At 40.2% G+C, this 21,513-nt stretch overlaps 1 protein-coding gene across 1 annotated transcript; it reads left to right on the forward strand.

Annotated features, from left to right (window-relative positions):
* The first annotated feature begins 1,138 nt into the window (after positions 1 to 1,138).
* On the forward strand, positions 1,139 to 13,964 carry LOC129330339 (uricase-like). Its single transcript, XM_054980372.1, has 9 exons — positions 1,139 to 1,170; positions 4,390 to 4,408; positions 5,225 to 5,437; positions 7,053 to 7,169; positions 7,395 to 7,473; positions 8,865 to 9,054; positions 9,989 to 10,112; positions 11,723 to 11,806; positions 13,821 to 13,964. Exons 1-9 carry the CDS (start codon positions 1,139 to 1,141, stop codon positions 13,962 to 13,964), a joined length of 1,002 nt encoding a protein of 333 aa, XP_054836347.1.
* The last annotated feature ends 7,549 nt before the right edge of the window (positions 13,965 to 21,513 follow it).

The raw sequence follows: 21,513 nt of genomic DNA on the forward strand, positions 1-21,513 counted from the left end.
CTATGGAAAGCAGTTAAACTGGGATGTGAGGTGGAGTAATTTTCAAACAGAACCTGTAGTACAAGAGGTGACTCTAGCCTGGAGACTTAAGCATATGATCAATGTTTCATGGGAAATTTAGCTGACGTTTCTACTATATAAACGCAAAGACAAAAGTAGCCCTCATGTAACCTCTTCAAAAGTCAAAGTGCTACTCCAATACCTAATCTGCATATTTTAATTTTTATATATTACTGTTGCATTAGCTGCTCGATGGAGCATCCTGGCAGAAAATGTACAAGTACCACAAGTATATATTTTAATTTTTCTGGTAGAAATGTTAAAAAACATAGAAATGTTGCTATTTTCTAAAATGGCAAAGAAAGGTATTTGTAAATTATACAGCAGAATCAATATTCATAACTGAGTTATTTCTCAAATTTTGAAATATAAACTCAGATTATACACAAGATAGCTATAAAGCAGAGAGACATGGGAAGTGGGTAGGATTGAACTGAGAATATTTTTTTCTTCATGTATTAGGTGGTGGCCCCAATTCAGTGATAGGACACTTAAATACCATTGAAATCAGTGGCCTGTATCCTAGCACTCTACTAAGCAAAGTCTGAAGCCCTCGTCCAGCCTAAGATTTCCTCCAATTTAAGTGGCTCTTCCTGTAATGAAAGAGCCACTTTGGTTGGAGGAAGTCTCCAACCTAAGGCTGGAGAAACTTCCTTCAGCCCAAGGCCAAACCCCCTCCCAGTGTGTCTTAAATTATTTTGCAACTAACTGATACTTATTTCAGAGTCAGACCTGACTAACTTTTTCTGTATTGGATCTTATGGCTGTCCCTAAAGCAAAGCTTAATTTTGCTCTTGATCTTAGTGTGACATAGATAGTTGTCTTTTTAAATTTCAGACTGGCAGTTTAGCTCAAAGTAGATAAGACCATGACAGATCCATGACTGGATCTTCCCAGTATATTTTAAAGCTTAAAGAAGGCCACAAAGGACCCTCCGTTCAAGGATGGTTGAAGAGATTTAACCCTTTCACCGGCATATAAGTTTTGCAAATCAAAACTAGGCTTCCTGTACTGGTAAAGAAAAAAAACAGGCAAAAGATACTTACCTGTCTTTTTTTCCTTTAAAACTAGCGACAGCATGGGTACTCTGGTTTTGATTAGCAAAACCATGTAAGAATGAGGTTAACCTTTCCCTACCTTCTGTCCTAATCCTAATCTGAACTGGGGTCTTGTGTAACTGTAGTTTATCTTCAAATGTCTAGTTTGACCCTGTGAATAATATTAGTAAATTTTACAAAATTTCAAAAATGACTTGGCAAACATCAGATCTACCATAAGCACTTATTTAATCACTCTTCCCAAAAGTCAGCCTAAAGTACAAAGCCTACATAAAAAGTATTAGTTTTATGTATTGTCGAAGGCTTTCACGGCCGGAGAACAATGATTGTTGTGGATTTTCCGGGCTGTATTGCCGTGGTCTTGGTATTGTAGTTCCTGACGTTTCGCCAGCAGCTGTGGCTGGCACCTTCAGAGGTGTAGCACCAAAAGACAGAGATCTCTCAGTGTCACAGATTGTGACACTGAGAGATCTCTGTCTTTTGGTGCTACAGGACACTGAGAGATTTCTGTCTTTTGGTGCTACACCTCTGAAGATGCCAGTCACAGCTGCTGGCGAAACGTCAGGAACTACAACGCCAAGACCACGGCAATACAGCCTGGAAAACCCACAACAACCAAAGTATTAGTTTTGTCTGCCTTTGGCTGCTTATTCCAAGTATGTCATGCTGCACATTTTCTATTATTGCAGGCCTGAGTCTGGACCACTAAGCTGTCGTGGTTTACTCATGTTTGTTCTGCACTACAGTTCCACAGTTGAAGGCTACTGTACATCTGAATAAACCATCACAGATTTGTTCATACTGATTTGTTTAAAACAAGAATGATCATCACAAGACTATCACAGATCATACATCGCAGACAGAATTTTCTTATGACTTTATACACAATTACTGCAGGGCTGGCAACCCCTGGGAACTTTTTTGGGGGTCATCATGGCATATGGGAAAGGTGTCACTGATGCAGCCATGTTGCTTCCAGGTGACCACCCAGAGTGATGTCACCTCCTCCCACGCACCCGTGTAGGAATTCCCCCAAATCTACATAGCAAAGGTCATAGAAATTGGAGAAAATCCTAGAACCATGGCAGGCAACTTTCCAAGTGACTGACCAAGGCCTAGTTTACCCATGTAGGGGAAATAGGTGGTCGAATGCTGAGGTGGTGGCTTGGATTGCTCCACTTCCGACTGCAGTAGTGGATTCCAGCTTTGAATGTTCCTTTGCTTTAAACCCCCATGCAAATGGGAAATCCTTTACTTGCCTGCGGAGCCTTCCTCCAATTTAAGTGGCTCTTCCTTCAACACAAGAGTCACTTCAAGTGGAGGAAGTCTCCTTAGTCTGGAACAATTTCCTTTCCTCCAGCCTAAGGTAGGATACATGCCATTAGTTGCTTTAATTGCATTGGGTTTCTAAGTTAGTGTTCATTTGATTGTTGTTTCTTTGGGTGTTACAAGCACAAAAAGAAACCACTAAATTGAATCAACAACAATAATAATATACTATGTGGAGACCCGAAATAAATTGCGGGGAGGCAAACAATTGGGGGAATCTCTTTGCCATAGAGCACAGTTGTATGAGAGTGCTGAGCCTGGGGCAAGCTAAGCAGCTCACCGCTCATGTGGCTCTGAAGCTCAACAGTCTAGTGCAATGGTGGAATTGCCCTCGCTAGTGTTGCCTACTGAGATTTGGGATTAGGAAGATGTTCATCTAGCTCAGACTTGAACGGTACAGTGCAAGGGGGAGGACATTTTTATCTCCTCATTCCTATGCTGTATGGGAGAGTTTGGAGGAAGGGAAGGATATGAACTCATGCACAGCAAGGATCACTGCTGGATCCCCAATGCAACTTGATCACTATTACAAGTTCTGTTCCTGCTGCGACACTGTTATTCTTCAACAGCCTCTTCTTCATTGAGTTAAAAGTCAAGATGCTGTTTGAACTTTTGGTGAAAGACATAGTCCAACAACAATTCCAAATACCATCATTTCTTCTACAGAGCTCGAGTTGGTGCATATGTAGAGTTTTCAGGTGGGCTTCTGGAAAGACATTGACCTGTAAGCTTCAATAAGGTAGCTACATTATGTGCTCTTAGACCATGATCTGGGGCCTAAGGGAGCAATTGTAAGCAGGTCTACTCAGAAGTAGAGATTGGCACGAACAGAAAAAAACCGAACATTATGTTCGTTGCCATCCACAAACAGGGAGTCACAAATGTTTACAAAAATGACCTGTTCACGAACAAGTTCATGGTTGGATGTTCATGGGGGCCAGCAGGCTCTCCTCCAGCCATCATCCAAGTTTGGTCAAGATCTCTACTGCACTACTCCCAGAAACCTGACCTGAGCAGGCACCAGGAAAGGTGCCAATAATAAATAATAGCTTGGCCCCAGAGCCTGGCAGCAGCCCTGGAACTGGAAGGGGTAGATCCCTACCACACCACTCCCAGAAACCCTACCTGAGCAGGCAGCAGGAAAGGTACGAATAGTAAATAATTGCTTGGCTCCAGAGCCTGGCAGCAGCCCTGGAACCTGAAGGGGTAGATCCCTATCCCACCCCACACAAAGAAAATTCAAGCTCCAATGCGCTCTCCCTGTCTCTATCAAAATGCTAACAGCAGCTGTCTCTCCTGCTCCACTGTCTGCAAAGACTGAAAGCCAGCCCTTCGCCTCCCCCCTAGTCTTTGCTCTCTTGTAACAAATTTGGAGCACCACTCTTGGAAGGAAGACCTGCCTATCAAGCTAAATTGGGCTTAGATTGGGGTTTCCAGGGCAACAGCAGGAGTTCAGACAGAGTTCAGACAATCCCTGCCTAAGTTTCCAAGGGAATTGATTGCAGGTGCCAGACTGTCTGGCTTGACGAACAGCAACAAACGAGGCTTGCAATGACCACCTGTTTATTTAGAATGGAACCTCATGAACAGCTTGTTCACCAACAGCAGATTGGGCTGTTCATGGCTTTTTTTTGTTCATATTGCTGTTCGCGCCCACCTCTACTCAGAAGTAAGTCCCTTCTATCTGACGAGGCTTACTCCCAAGAAAGTGTTCTTACAGTTGCAGCCTATGTTACTCAGTAGCTGCAATATATTAAAATGACAGGCTGTGAAATAGTACCTACTATTTATGCATAGTCAAGTATATGCATTTGCATTACAGATAAGATGCAACTGAATTACAACCTAAAGGCACTATGTATATGATGGAATCATTTTTGCTGCAAGATTGCTGTAAACCGAATAAACTATATAATGCTGCATGATCTGTTCTGCTGTAAAGCACTCTGCTGAAAAGTGCTGTAAAACACAACAGAAATTAGCCATGCCAAAATGATTACCATCCATAGTAGGTACCTTAGTTCCTTCACTTAATTAGACTTTTCAGCCATTTCACCCTTACTTCCTTCAGTTAATTCAACTTTTCAGCTATTAGATAAAATTCTTGTATGTTATCTGGCCAGATTGCCTCACAAAAGAACAAATTTTGTGATCACATTTAACAGCTAAAGCTGCTATTTCCAAAGGAGTCTAGCCTGCAATGTTTTGGAAACCTATGCATGTGTACCTTAAACCTTAGTGACAAAATAGAATAGCAAAAGATGTGAGTAAATTCTGATGGGGTAATGACACTCAAGAGTGTGGTATAAAGATGGGGGAAGACTGTTCATTCAAAGGGATATTTGAGACCTTTTGCATATAAAGCAGACACTCTACCTCTGAATCTCTCACCCCATCTCATGCCAGACAGATACAGTAACTTGCACTGATGGTATTTGGATAATGGAGTAGAAAAGGAGTGTGATGACTGGAAACATGTCTCAGAAGCTCTGCATAATAAAGAGAGACAGAAACTTGCATGCAGTGTAATAATTCAAAGGAAGTTCCCCACTTTCCTAAAGTAAAGTGACACAGTGTCTGCACTGGCGATCCATGTTACTGGGTTTGGGATTTTTGGAGTTTGAATTTTCTAAGTAAAACAGTAAGCATATGCTAACCCATCTGTGAATAAAGACGTAGACATTTGGTTCACCTCATGTATTTCATATTTTATATGTCTTATATTTTTAATAAAGTCTGATGGGGAAAACTGTTTTATGTTTCCATAACAGCCTAAGGATGTGGAATATGTGAATTCTGAATATGGAAAGAATGCAGTGAGGCTTCTGTACATTCGAAGAGAGGGCAAGATACACTGCATCAAAGAACTGACCATCTCTTTACACATAAGACTGAATAGTGTCAATGAATATGAGAATAGCGACAATTCGTGCGTCATCCCCACAGACACCATTAAGAATACAATCCAGGCTTTGGCAAAGTGCCGAGGGGTATGTTTTTTAGCGTAACCATGTTTAGCCTTGTATTGACACTGTCTTTATAGTTTGTATTGAAGTGCTTCCTGTCATTAGAAAATAAGTTCTCAGTCAAAAAAAAAAGAGCTTGGGACAAATTGAGGGAGGGGAGGATGGATGGACTACAGTTATGATTTCATATATGTCATAGCAGCAAGTCAGTTATCTCAGAGTATCATGCAACTGTGTGGCAGTTTTACAGTGAGGCAAACAAAAATACTTTCCCAAAGGATTGCAGAAATGTTCTTAAAATCTTCTCTCTAAGGTTTCATCTTCACATTACAAAGTTCTCATGTTTGTTGGGGAATAACACAAGGAATAGTGTCCCCCACCCCCAGACCCCACTGTTTTCATATTGTCAATCATCCCATGAGTTCACTATTGGCTAATTTGTAAAAATCTTATTTACCTGGCTCCATGTAATTTCACAATGGAGCCCATAGCAGCTTGATGGGGCTATTTGAGGATAAAAATAGTGAAAGGAAGGGGGTGGGGGTGGAGAGATGAAAGCTGCTTGTCCCTGCTTGCTGTGGTCACAAACAAAATAGCTGGTGTGCATCTGGGAGGGACAAAATTCCCATTGCACATGTGATGAAAAGTCCTTATGATCTTGCCCAACAAACACAAAGACTTTTTAATATATAGATGGAGCCTTATGAGGGATTGCTAGCATGTAACTTCAGACTTACACATCTGTCAGTCAAAACTGGAAAATGAAATTTGCTGTTGCTATAATACATCTATGGCTAGTAATAAAAGGAAAAGTCAAAACACCCAAATATTATAATTTTAATATGGACAAATTGCAATTCAGCTTTTGGAATATTGTTTTTCAACATTTTTTCATCCTACAGTTAACACATCTAGAAGATGATTTTGGATTTTTTAAAAAATCGGGAATATCTGAGTTTAGGGTAATGTTTTTTAAAGCTTAAGTCTTATTTTTGAAGATTTTTAAAATATAATTTTAAAACTTTTAATGGATTTTCACTAACATATAAAATGGCATATTTTCAATGCCACAATATGAATTTTCAAGCAGATTTTTGTTGAATAAAAATACAATAAATAGCATACAGCTGATAACCAGGAGAATTCTTTCTCTTTCATAACATAACATGAGTGAAAATGATAAAATTGTACTAGGGACCAGGATTCAGAGAACCATGAAACTAAGTATGTTTACCCACAGGGGCTTTAGTTTTGCTTTTCTTAAACAAATTCTTGTAAATCTGCTTTATAAACTGAGAGAATTTTCAAAAGGAATGTATGATAGTATGTAGAGTTCACTTGTTCAAAGATAAAGCCAAAACGTCCATTGGATTAGTGCAAGCCTCTTGTACAAGTCTGAGCAATGCTTTGGAGCTCAGCTTGAACTTTTAAATTCATCTGCTTGTAATTAAGCTGTGGATCATCTTGCCATACAGTATTAAGAGTGTTTCGTTTAATAAAGATTATCATTTGTATTGAGCAGGAAGCTTCTCTTAATCAAAATGTGTTATAACCTGACCATATTATATGATACGGTACCCTTTCTAAATACATATCTAAATGTAATAACTGATACTGAACACATCTTTTGTCTCACTAGATTAGAACAATAGAGGAGTTTGGCCTCGATCTCTGTGAGCACTTCCTCACACAATATTGCCATGTGATATATTGCAATGTCTTTATCCAGGAGGTACCATGGCAACGCCTGGAAAAGGTATGTGAATCTTACACAGTTAGGACACAACCTAGTCTGCGTCCTGTGTACATGCAGGCGTCAGTGGGAAGGGATGGGATGAAGCTGGTGAAGTGCTGGATTGTGCCTTGAATATTTCATATTATATTTGCTTATACTTTGTCATTTACTTTGTCATTTTAGAAGCCTCAACAAAAGGCACGGTAGTTTTGTTTACCAAATTTGTTTCTCATTCTTAATCTCTAGGATGGTGTCCCCCATGCCCATGCTTTTTTGTATAGTTCTGAAGGAGTCCGCTTTTGTGAAGTGGAACGGAATTTGAACGGTAAGACTATCATTATCATTCTATCTATAATATCTTCTACTTTCATTTGCCATGAATAGAAATAGGAGCCGTAGGTGTTGTTCAATGATTTACTATACAAAAAGAGAAGCGGGGTGGTGGTGGTGTTCCTCTTCTTTCAAATTACCTTGTTTGGAAAGATAAGAGAGATCTGTTTTAACCCTTCTTGATCAATATGTCTGAGGTGAAAAAACAATCCAGAATCCAGTCTTTGTTATTGTTTATCATGTTTCTATCCTGTTCTTCCTCCAGATGGATGTAGATAGGTTTTTCCGCATATGTGTTTATCTCACGGTCAGGCTGACAGATATTGGCTGGCCCAAGGTCATCTAGTGAGCTTCATGGCTGAAGCTGTGATTTAGGCACAAATCTTCCCAGTTATCCAACATATTAGCCACTGTACGTCAGTCATAGATGCAGAGGAGTTAGCCGTGTTAGTCTGTAGTAGCAAAATCAAAAAGAGTCCAGTAGCACCTTTAAGACTACTTCAGTGGATCTCATTATAGATTTTCCACTTTACTTCAGGGGATCTCACTGTGGACCTCACTCTTTACTTCAGTGGATCCACTGGATCTCATTGTAGATTTTCCACTTTAATTTCCATACTTTACAATGCAAACTACTTCTTATCACAACCCCTCTTTGGCAGAGAGGAGACAAAGAAAGTCAGATTGATCTTCATCTAGTGCTATTTCCATTCAGGATCCTCCTGACAGCAGACAGCACAATACTTGTCATGTGAAACTATTTAAGCTTCCATGCCTTTGGAGGTACATTTAAAAATCAGATCACTTAAGTATACTATTTTAGTTATATAATTTCTATAATTTTTGTTTTAAAATAGCACAAACAATCTAAGAGGCCAAAATGGTAGAATACAAATTGATAAACAGATGAACAAACGTCTCAGACATGGGAAGAAAAATTCAAGTATTAGCAAAGTGGTGAGGTATCCCATTTTTTCACCATCATATTGTTATTGTAATATTTGAAATGAGCTCTGAGTTGAAATCCATATATGGTTGCAGGATCAAAGGAAAGTCCATTTTAAGGCGTCATCTTACACAACGATCTTCTGAATCAAACCAGAGCCACTTGCAAGACCTCTGCTCCTGTGCAAGAAAATTAAAATGAGCTTTGCTAAGTCTGTCAAGTAGCTTTCCCTCAACATTCTTCAGTGCTTTACCACAATTTTAGTGCGAGATTTCTGTAAGAAAAATTATAAGCAGTACAGACTACTATTAATGGAAATTAAGACCCTGAGGAATCTCAATAATTTAATTTATCTGCATTTATTGTTGCACTCAAGCACACCTGTTTGCCTGAAATTATTTCTTTGCAAATTTTGTTTTTGTTTCTATTTTGGATTATAGGTTGTCCAAATGTTTTCTCTGGCATCAAGGATTTGAAAATTATGAAGACAACCCAATCTGGCTTTCATGACTTCTTCAAGGATAGATACACCATACTGCCAGACAGGAGAGACAGGGTGCTGTCAGTGGAAACAATGATCAAGTGGTGCTATGGCGACTGCACAGAAGGCATTGACTATGACTTCATATGGTACAGTAAAAGCCTATGGGACCTCTTTGCACAAGGACATGAAGAGTCCTGCTGGATCCGACAGTGGTCCATCTAGTCCAGCTTTCTGTTTCACACTGAGGCCCCCAGTTATCCTGGAGAGTCAACAAACAGGACATAAAGGCCTTCCCCAGATGCTACCTCCTAGCACGAGTATTCAGAGGTTTGCATCTCTGAATATGAAGGTTCCTCCATGAATCAGTCTAATTACCTCTTAAAGCCATCTATGCTCATGACCATCACTGTCTTCAATGGCAGTGAATTCCACAATGTAACCATTCATTAAGTAAAGAGGTATTTCCTTTTGTCTGTCCTGAACCTTTTCACATCAACACCATTGGATGCCCCTGAGTTCTAATACTAGAAGAGGGGGAGAAAAAGCTCTATCCATTTTCCCCACTCCATGCATAATTTTATAAACTTCTGTTATCCTAGGCTCTTAATCTTTTCCTCATAGGAAAGGTGTTGTAACCCCTTAATTATTTTGGCTGCCCTCTTCTGCACTTTTTCCATCTCTACAATAGCCTTTTTGAGATATGGCGGCTAGAACTGTATACATTACATAAGGCAAAATTGCATAGCCATGAGAGCCAATGTTGTATAGTGCTTAGGGTGTTGGACTAGCATCTGAGGGACTCTGGTTTGAATTCCTGCTGTGCCTTGAAAGCTTGCTGGGTCACCTTAGGCCAATTACAGGCACTTAGCTGATCCTTCCTCACATGTTTGTGGTGAAAATGGAGGTGAGGAGATATAAGCCTCTTGGGGTCCCTACTGGGAGGAAATGAGGGTTATACATGTTGTGAAAATATAAAATGTTCTAGTAGTAGTTTGCTGAATTGCTGTCATTTAAGTTCATACAGAAAAGATAATAAAATGATTATTGTACAGCATGAAATTATTATGAATTTCTTTGAAGGAGAACTGCCCATGAAGCTGCCCTAGATGCCTTTGCTGGCCCACCTGAAACAGGCCATTACTCACCTTCTTACCAGAGGACTGTCTACTGTATTCAGACATATATCCTGGAGAGGGTTCCACAGGCCAGTATTATTATTTCTGCCTTTAAATATTTGCTTTTTTGACACATTACTGAAGTGTTATATATGTACATAGTAAATGGAGGATTATTCCAGAGCTTGCTAAGAACTGAACATGTGCCTGAACTTATGATGCTATCTTATATTGTGAGATCATTGGGCCACCTAGCCCAATAATGTTTGCTGTGGTTGGTGGCAGCTCTCCAAGTCCATAGGAAGAGTCTTTGTGGGTCCAGTGTTGAAGGATGAGGACAGGCAACAGAGACAGAGATGACTTGTTGGAATGAAAAGGCCACACCTTTATTGGTTTACAGCTTATGGATCCCTGGTGCAGCATAAGGCACAGATCCAAGCATTGAACCCACCCACCTGCTGGCCAATGATACTCTCAATCCCTCAGCCTGCCTGCTGAAGGGGGAAACCAAGGGATAACAAGCTGTGGGATTCCACATGGGCACAAATTTCTGCATGGAACCCTCTACCACTTGAGAGTGAGCATCCCCTGACAGCCCCTGACTGGGCTTGTCCATGCAATGCTTCACCCCCAAGATCCCTTAGGAGGATTCCCAAGTATAGGAAAACTGGGCTTGTGGCCCTGTTCCCCCCTCCGCCCCCGGATCTGTGCCCAGCGCCAAAACTGTCCCTCCTAAAATTATGACAGAGATTTAATAACCTAGAGCATAAAACCAAGATGTTATAGAGTCTAAAAGCAACCATGAAGCAGAAAATGTTAAATCCCAAGAGCCATTACAAAAGGCCAACACTCCCTAAAAATGAGGGTGGGATAGGTGAGAACTTGGAGTGTTTGAAGCCTGGCCACCTCTGCAATTTATCCCCAGCAGTTGGACCAGAGGGAAGATTTTGCCCTCAAGGTCCACCAGCTGGGACTTGTCCCACAAGCTGGCCAACAATTTTGAATCTGGGGCTGTGCATGAAGCAGAGGTAAATGGGAGCCATCATATCCCTATGAAGTTGGGGGCCACCACTCGTTGCACTCCTTCACCCTTTTGGACTGCAAAGGAGGCCCCGGGTAAGTCTGGGTGCTTCCCATCATTGAGATTATTTATCTGAAAATGCTAAAATTTAAGACTTGTACCTGCAAGGTAGGAAGCACATACTGTAGCCGTAAGCATTCTAGCCATAAGCTAGAGTCTGTAATCATGCCAAGTCTGTTTCAGGAAAAGCAAAATAAAAGTCTTATGATACCTAATTTTTTTGCAAATGCCTCCTGAAATGCTGTTCACTTGGCGGGCACTTTGTGCTGTTGCCGAATAGGTAACATGAGAAATGTTGTGGAAACCCTCTGTTAAATCTAAACCACTTTGCATCTCTTTTTCACAACAGCTAGGTGACATTATCATACTGTCCATCACTTTGCCATTACAGTGAACAACCTGTGATGAGATATGGGAATGAGGTACTACTGCATACATCATGCATCACTTGAATATTACAACTAAGAAGGACAAAGAGACACAGGGTGGCAGCAATTGCATGTTTCCTGTAATGGCTCATTAAACTCTCAGCTGTAAAGGATGTCTGAATGAATGAAGATATACTTTATAAGACTGTATTGCTGAGAGCTCTGGATAATGTACCTTTTATTTTTCCAGATTGAAGAGGTAGAAGTGATCATGTCCAACATCCATTATAGTGTTGCAGATCTAGACAAACTGGGATTGTGCAATGACAAGGAGGTAAGAAACTTCTCTCTTGTAATTTCTGTTCAAAACATCAGGATATTACTGTGGGGTATATAGTAGGGTGGAGGAAAAAAACAAAGACTTAGGGCAGATCTATATTTAATCCATATTTTAGCCTTAAACTGATGTAATAATTATTGATTGTTCCAAGGGACCCTGAGAAACTGTAGTTTTGTATGGGAGAGCTAGAGTTCTCTGACAGAGAACGCTTGTTAACCCTATTACAATTCCCAGAGTTCTTTGGGGAAACTGTGACAGGAAAGACAACCAACAGTTGTTTGCGCTGAAGATATCCTCCTTAGTGTCAAGCACTACTTTAAAGTTGGAAAATAATAGTTGTCTTTCAGGCAGCTGAAGGTAGTATGCTAGAGGCTATCATTTGTGTTTTCTCCTAGCATTTTCAACTCCATGTAAAATAATTATAACCTAAATTTTAGGAACTGTTTTGGAAGAGATATGAGAGCTTAGTTTGTCAAGACCTGTTCTAGCACTGCATTTATTCATAAATGGAAGAATATATATGAAAACCATTAGGACAGGAGGCAAAATCCCATTAGCTTTTGCAGGGAAGATCCATGGAAGTGTAGGCAGAAAATCCATACTAATTTTGCATTTCAAAGAAGTATTTTTTGATATATTTTCCTTCGTGGAAGAAAACAATGATACACTAGAACTAGCCCTTAATCAGCTGTTATGAACGATTACCCTTTCAGAATGGATTTTCAGAATGGATTTTCAAAGCGCTTCACTATTTCTGAGCAAAGAATGCAGTACTTGATTACAGAGGAGTGTATCTGGTGAATGTCGGTTTCCTAAATCAATAAGGAAAGAGTACTCCTATTTTAGAGGTTTTTTTATACCTTTCTTTAGACTTTCATCTGCTTTGTTTCCTAATATCTGTATTGAGATATAGTCACTGTATACTCTACATACATGTCCAAATTCAAAGCATTTCCCCACTGTTTAAGGAATTGTTTCCTACTCAGAAATTAAGGGGCAGTTATTTTGTATTACTGGTAACTCTACAGGATATGTTGAAAAATCTTCATTATTGGTAAGAAAAACACTGCAGAGGAATGACAGCAATATTACTCATGAAATAAAGGCAAATTCAATTAATTAATTAGAGGAAATGAGTAAAATAGAGACTAACCGTTGCATTGTGTTTAGAGTCTTCACATATAAGGCTTCATATAAATGCATGACTTTCTAGCAGTGATAAATTCAAGTTAATAAAGGCCCTTTCTCAACTATAAACTTACAGCAGTTTTATCTCCCTGAAAAGAGTCATGAAAATTTAAGAGAATGGTCTGTTGGAGATCCCTAGTCCTTCCTCTTCTGAAGTACGAATTCCAGGGATACCTGCATCTCAGTGAGAAAGGTGGACTAAAAATAATATTTAAAAATACTTAGGAGAGAGCATGATTGCTAACTAAAGGCATAACTACGCAATACTTCCAACATGTGTTGAGTCAGGGGTGTATGATCAGACTCATAGCCAGATGTAGGGGGAACTCACCTTAAAAAGAGCTCATTTGTTTGGTGCTGTGAGGGCAAGGGGAGAAGGAACTTCTGGTTTTCCTCCCACCATCCTTTCACCAGTGGAAAGGATGGAGGGAGCACTTTTTGCCTCTTTTCTCTGGCTCCACATGTCCTTCTTGGGGCATGTGGAATCAGAGAAAAGGTGCAAAAAGCCCCCCATTGCCCTTTCTGCTGGTGAAAACGGTGTGGGAGGGAAACTGGAAGCTCCTTCCCCATTGCAATGCTCCCTTGCAGCACAGGAGAACAAGTGCTTTTTAGGGTGAGTTTCCCCTATGTATGACTGACTGCGACTCTGGTTGTGCACCTGTGACCGAACACATGTTAGGAGTATCATGTAGTTTGACCCTTAGTTGAAGCCTGCGGTGTGACTGTACCCTTAAAGAAATTTGGGTAGGCTTTCTCTGCAGCTTGTTGTGATCACTCTAATTGAAGCAAAACCACTTACATGCGTATCCTTTGTACACAGATCTTGACTCCTCAAGATACACCATTTGGCGCTTGTGCAACTACATTGCGTCGCAAGAAGTGCTCAGAAGGAGAATACGAACAACCAACGGAGTGCAAACCCCGTCACACTGTTTCATGGAAGTCTGACCGTGCGATGAAGTGAGCAGCCAGCTCTCTCCTTATCAGATCATCATATATAACAAAATTGATCTTCTGTCACTATGTGTATTATTCCATACTTTTCTCCATATTATCATAGCTCCACGTGTAAATGCAAGTGAATTTTTAAGGATCACATAAAGGAAATCATATGCTGACATCATAATGAAGTTCCTTTTGAAAATGTTCCTTTCCAAATGTTCAAAGCTCATCTAAAACAGAATAACTTTTGCAAGTTTCTTTTACAAATTAGTTTATTAGGAAGTTTGTATTGGTTTTTTCCATACATGAAACCTCTCAGTGAGTTCTTTAAACTAATTACTACTTAGCTATTCTTTTGATTTACATTGAGAAGTATATCTATGTGGGGGGAGGGGCTTATGTGCCAGACCCCTTTGTTTCAAATGGAACTTTACTACATTGAGCTATACTAGCTGAAGATCTGGCCCTTCCTCACATTTAACAAATCTTGAATTGCTAATGTCAATTAAATTAAATTATAGCTGCAAATGCACCAAATGAATCAGTAGTACTATATTCTATACATATTGTATAACTTGGTCATAATAATGATAACTGGTCATAATGATAGCAGTGCAAGGTATTGACCAACATATATTTATGTGCTATAAGTACCTTACTACTTGCATTTTGCTCCTCTACTTTAAAAACCTTGGGATGTGTGCAAAGAGACAAACAACTGATTTGATTTGTATAGTTGATCTTAAAATAAGCCACTTTTATAGGGTTATGTGTATCTTGGTTAAGAATCTTCAGTCTTTCAATGAGTTCTGATATTTAAGCAAGTAGAGCTGACCACAAAAGCAAACTATATGTGTACTGGTAATTTAAAAAAAAATGCAAACCTAAGCATCTCAGAAATGCCTTGCTGTACGCATCCATGCCAGAATTCTGTGAGCACTGTCCCCCTTCCGCATGCAGTTGAGGGAGAGGTCAGAATGGAATGCATTCTTCCTATATTGTCTCTACTAGTACAGCCATTTACTTTCAGCCAGGGCTATGTGGGGATCTTAGAAGGCAAAAAAGTTACATCTCTCCTCAACTTTTACCCACACAAAACATCTAGCACTAACCTAAAGGATCAATTGCCCATCACCCAGTGAAACCTGTTATGGGATCCTTCATATTTTATCTAATGGATGGTCATATATGATTTGGTTGCAGCAACCTGAATTTTAGTGCCACATCCTGACCCTCAAATTGGCAACCCACTTGAAATTCTTTGGTAACTTATACATACCATTTGGGAATCACTCTCTAGAGCATAAAATTGAATACATTTTTTACAAAGCCAAGATAGGTGAAAATACTTTCAGGTGTGTAGCTGTGCTGGTCTGCAGTCAAACAGCAAGACCCAGGTCCAAGAACACCTTCAAGACCAACTAGATTTCCAAGGTAGGAGTTTTGAGAGTCAAAGCTCCTCACAAAGGAAGAGTTGATTCTCGAAAGCTCATACCTTGGAAAGATAGGTGAACTTAATGGAGATCTGTACGAGTTGGCTAGATATCTTACATCTGGCCAACCTGCATCTTTGCGGGGTTTCCCGACTTGTACTATTTGTTTTTAAAGGGCAACGTAACAATACAAATCTTTTTTTTATAAAAATTTTTATTGGATTAGACACATAAAATTTATTACAATCACATTCCCTTAAATTTTCCAATTCTAACCCCCTCCCTTCCCCCCCCTTTTGTTGACTTCCAACAGTTTTCCAACCCCTTGTCTATTCTCCCTCTACTCATTTCAAACTTATTGTACTTATTATAATATACTTTCAAACTCTTCTAAGCTTTTCTATAGTAACATAGTGCTATCTCTAATTTCCTTCCCAAATGGGTAAAAGTATGACAATCTTAACTTATCTTTTTCAATAATAATAATAATAATCATTTTGGTATTCTGTACTCTATCTTACTCTTTCTAAGTACTTCAAAATGGGACAATTTATCCCTCTTTATGCATAACTTCGCATACTTCTATAAACATTGCATACATTTATTATAAATCAATCAATTTGACTTGTACTCTATGTGTTACTCTTTACTTTCTTTTACGTCTTGTCCTTTTTGATTAACTAATTTCTCCATTATAAAACTACACAACAAACCATTCATGTACACATTCAACAAAAGTCTATCAATTAGACCTATATTATGTATGCTAATGTATATTAATTCTCCATTGTAGAGTTATCTGCTTACTTAAAAAAATTAATTAAATTCTATCCTTATAATCCTTATAATAGTAACACTATTAATACCCAACTATTCATACTAATCAAATAGAATAATTGCTTAGAATTTTTTCGCCTTACTCTCTCCCCCCGGTATAGTCACTCCCCTCTCCTTTTGTTATATTTCAGTAATTATCAAACTGCCAGTAACAATACAAATCTTAATAGCCTGCTTGCCAAATAAGTTTCTAGAAGCTTTTTCTATATCTATTTCATCTTCAGTAGCAGGACTGGTTGGAAAAGGGATTTCACATACTTTTGTCAACATCCAAGAGATTGTCCAATGAACAAGACATCTATTTCTTAAGAATCATTTTCCTTTGCTTGTTGACAGTACCAGGTCCATTTCATCTTTGGGTTTCTTTGGCATTTGGGTTTCTTTTTTCTTTGGTAAAGTGTTGTTCAGGCTCCTGTTCTCTGTACCATATGCCACAAGTTGTATCCAGTTAGAAACAAGAAACCTATTTCCTTTCTAAAAGGAGCCATCGGGGTTTCCGCGCGGGTTTTTCCATCAGTTCTGGCACCATACTGCTTTGATTTATTCCCTGATTTCCACACACATTTTTTGCCTTTAGTTTTTACTTTGTTTTTTTGGGTTTTCCCTGTTCCCCCCCCCCCCCCAGTTCTTTGGAGATCACTTTTACCCTAATCTTTTTCTGGAAGCCAGTTTTGTGTTGAATTTTTTCTTTTGTGTAATGTTTCTTTGAGTTTTGTTTGTCCCACCATCTCCAACCTACCTCCAACTCACTTTTTTATTATTGGACTTCATCATCATTGAACCAATTCTCCCCGCACCTCCCTCCCTCCCTGCCCGTCTTGTTTTTTTCTCTTTTTTAATTGTCATTTTCATAGTGTTATATTGATCTATTGTTGTAACGATACATGCAGTAGATTCTCTGAATTCCCCTTATATTTATTTTTGTTTACATTAATTATAGGCCGTCTTTTTCACTGAGACTCAAGGCGGATTACACAGTGTGAGTTAGTACAGTCAGTTTCAAGGGAATTTCAGTGAACAATGTAATAGGGTATATAAATGCAAATTTGCAAGATTCAAACCCAGCAGAAATCCAATACAGAGTTGAAGAAATGCTGAAACAGGGCATAAGCAATACTAACATTAAAAACATAGAACTACCAAGTAGGATCATAGTTAAAGCAACAGATAGTACATAGCAGTGAAATCTATGGTCCCTATCTCTTTACTGATGTATCTCTTTGAGACCGCTTCCTTACAATGCAGCGCTCGTTTGAATAAAAAGAACTCTTAATAATTCAGTTTTGCATCATTTGCAGAAAGTCAGGAGAGTGGGAGCTTTCTTGTTTTCTTCAGGTAGGCTGTTCCATAAGGTGGGTGCCAGCACAGAGAATGTATGTGTATGGACAGCTGTTGATTTTACCCATATGCAAGGTGTTACCTGCAGAAGGCCCTGCCCAGGTGAGTGAAGCTGCTATGGCAGAACATAGGGAGAGAAGTGGTCCTGTAAATATGTTGGACCAAGGCCGTGAAGAGCTTTGTATGTGATAGTAATACCTTGAATTGAGCCTGCTGATCGGTAGCCAATGGAGTGACTGCAGAATGGGAGTAACATTCATGTTTTTTTAGGTACCAATAATAGCTGCAATATTCTGCATCAACTGGAGTCTCCAATTTAACTTAGAGGGGAGACCTATGTACAGCGCATTATACAAATCCAGTCTTGATGTTACCATGGCATGGATGCAGATGGCCAGATCGGCTATGTCGAGGTAGGGGACCGTCTTCCAGACTAGACTGAGGTTGCAGGAAGCAATTTTTTTGCAGCTGCCTCAACTTGCTTTTCTAGCAGTAGTGCTGGATCCAGTATAACCCCTAGGCTCTTTACTGCATCTGCAAGGGTCAGATGAATGCCATTGAAAGTGGGGAGCTCTGCCTTTCCAACAAGGATCACTTCTGTCTTGTCTGGGTTTAATTTCAATTTGTTCACTTTCAGCCATCTGACCACAGCTGTCAGGCAGCAACCCAAGATTCTTTGACTCTGATCCATACAAAATAATTTAAACCAGTCCAAGGCACATCCTTTGATAGCCACTTCTGCTTCCAAAAGCCTTAAGATGCCATGGTCTCCTATACCAAAGGCTGCAGATAGATCCAGGAGGAGCAATAATGAATCATGGTCTTTGTCTATATTCAGATGGAGATCATCCACTAAAGCTACTAGAGCTGTCCCTGTCCCATGGCCCGGCCTGAATCTAGACTGAAAAGGGTCCTGAGCAATGAGTTATCCAAGAAGACCTGGAGTCGGTCAACTATTGCTCTCTAAGTCACTTTCCCCAGAAAGGGTAAATCTCTAGCCTATTCCATTGTGGTGATATGCTTTTTCCCTTATATCTCTGCAAGGGAAGGGGCTAGAGACTTACTCTTCTCAGCAAAAGCTGGGAATTAAGAGAATCTGCTGCATGTATTGTTACAACGTTAGGTCTACATAATGCTATTAAAATGATTTTTTTTTAAATTGCAAAAGCCCTGAGGGTGGCCGCTTCTAGCACCAGGAAAAGCAGTACAGTTTGAAAACCCTATAGACTTGCTGCTGCGAGCTCCATTTTAACAGAGGTCAGTTTGCCCCACTGGTGCTAGCCTCCATCTCCTAGATCTGGTTCAGCCCACTTGGGACTTTCTGGTTTGGACCATGGAGGAGGGGACGCTTAGGTACGGGTGGTGGAGCTGCTCCCCTTTTAGGCTTCTCCATGCAAGGATTTCCTTGTGTATGCATTTTCAATATTTTTTTAAAAAACCAGTCCTTGTATCTATATAACATTATAAGTATGTGCAAAAAATAAGGGATGTGTGTGTCTGTGATGCCACCAATGATAACAACACCCTCACTTTGTGGTTAGGAAAATTAGGACCATGTCTTTAACGTGCAGCATATAAAGCTTCAACGCCTCTGTGGCTCACAGAATAAGACTTTTAAGAGGGACTCCAAGTCTTTCCTGGTTTGGAAAGACTATACCAAAGAATGGACTTGACCTGGATTGTATGTTAATATAGTCTCATGTTGGCCAGATGATGACATTGTACTTCGGACTTTGGCATTTTTAATTCTTTATTTCATCCCTTCATCCAACCAGAGAGCCACTGGTTTCACTTGAAGAAATTCTGTTTTTGGTTGCTTTACATTATGACTTCATGGGGTTGGGTGTGAGGGTACTATGTATTTTACTAAGGGTTAATAAAGAGCAAAGATAAAAAATTTGCATCTGTTTATTCAGCTAAATATGAAACTGTAGGTTTCAAAATATAAACTTTATTATACATTAATATGGACTAGTGTATTTCATTACTCATTTCGCAGAGGTGAAAACAACAGAGTATGGATTGATATGTTAAATAACTGGTAAAAATGCTAAGACACTACACAAATAGAGCCCAATCCCTCTTTCAACACCCTAGTGTCAGCTCTAGGATTTTAGGGGTTCTCAGGCCTAAATGGGCCCCCTTAAACAACTGGGGCTATGGAGCCAACCATCTGAACAAAGAGGGCCTGTTTTCATATCCTACTCCTAAAAGTTTCCCCTCTTTCCCACGTGGTGGTCACTTCATTCTTTTGTTCACTGCCATATGCACCTGATCCCAGTCCTAGTTATCACCCAATGAAATTGGGTAGTGCTTCCAGGGAAGTTAGAAGCAGCATGCGTGTCTCTTGCTTTGACCCAAGCATAAATTGAGTATATCCTACTCCCAACTTCTTTGTGATGTGTGAAGGAGAGAGGGAACGGGTGGCTGGGCATCCTGAAAGGTTAGTACCTTTCATGTTTGTACAGTATGAGAGAGACTTGTGTTGGCACTGAGCCTCCTGGATTGCTTCATAAGGTGAGAATATTGGGTGTCGTCATCTCAAGAGTGTAGTCTAACCCAAGGCTGGTGTCAGCACATGGCAAAGTGCCAGGGCAGCTGCCAGGGCCCATTGCTTCTGGTGGGGCCCACTACTGCTGACTCCTTACTCATGCATCTCCTCTGATGCCTGCACTCACACCCTTCCACTGCCTGCCTTTGAGCGTTTTGTCACCTCTGCTCTCAGCTGCATATGCTGCCTAGCGCTGCTGGAGAAAGGCATGTTTGTTGGTGGTGGACGAAGCATCAGCTTTCCTGGTGGCCACGGCAGTGGCACTCCTAGCTGCACCCAGCACCACTGGGGAAAGGGCATGCAGGCTGCACTGGGCAGCTGTAACTGCAGGTAGTGGGAGAGCTTGGGATTGGGTAAAGGAAGGACACGCAGGTGAGGGTACATGGGTTGGAGGGCAAGAAGGGGGAGACTAGTAGTGGGCATGGGGGGCCTTAGAACTCTTTGCCCATGGCCCGCTAAAACTTGGAACTGGCCCTGGTCTAACCCCTTTAAGCACTACAACCACACTAGCTGTTATGAGAGGGTGAAGAATGAACAAGGAGAAGGGAAGCAGGATGTGATAAATGTAGCAGAGGAAGGAGTACTAGTGGCAAAAATCAGATGGCAGGAGCTCTTCAGAGGTACAGGAGATTGTTGGAGAACATGTGAACTCCCTGGAGAGGACTCTGCAACAAGAATGGCAATTTTTTTCCTACCGAGACTTACAAAGCTGCATGAGAGGTAGAAATGCAGCAGGTAATATTTTATAAATAAATAATGCCCCCCCATTATTATATATACAGTTATCCACAGGGAAATAACTGTGCTAGGGGAAGAAAAGGCAACACTATTTTACAGGCCAGTGCAGTTGGAACTTCCTCTGGCTCAGTTGGGAAACAAGGGGCTTTTTATAGGATTTTCCATTTCATTTCAGGATTAATGTAGTCTTTCCCCATATATTTCTTTAATATGCCTGATTTAATGTTTTCTCTTAAGTAAATCTTTATTTAAGATTATTTCTTGGATTATTCAAAAGGTCTGGCCTGCAGGAGAGTCTTAATGCTATCAATACATCTAATTCTTAACTTGGCCCATCTGTGGATACTCCCAGAAACTGGGACCATGGACAGACAAGATGTAACTTTCTATAAACCTGAGTAAAGTCTCAAAATTGCAGAAACATCTGAAAACTTAAATACATTGGCCCCCTCCCCCAAATAGTAAAAACAACACCTGCAGCTTTTAGAAACGAATGCTATCAGTGGCTGATGCTAGGCAACCACAACAGTATTGCCAGTCTTCAAGCTTGGGTTTCTGTAAGTAAAAGCCTGAGAGAGTGGACAAGGCCTTTTCCAGAGCTGTTTTGGCCTTTGAGATAGTTCATTGGAGTTGGACCCAACAGCAACAACATGTAACTTGCTAACATACAACTT

This window comes from Eublepharis macularius, chromosome 5 (genome assembly GCF_028583425.1).
Source record: "Eublepharis macularius isolate TG4126 chromosome 5, MPM_Emac_v1.0, whole genome shotgun sequence".
In the NCBI taxonomy this organism is placed as follows: Eukaryota; Metazoa; Chordata; class Lepidosauria; order Squamata; family Eublepharidae; genus Eublepharis; species Eublepharis macularius.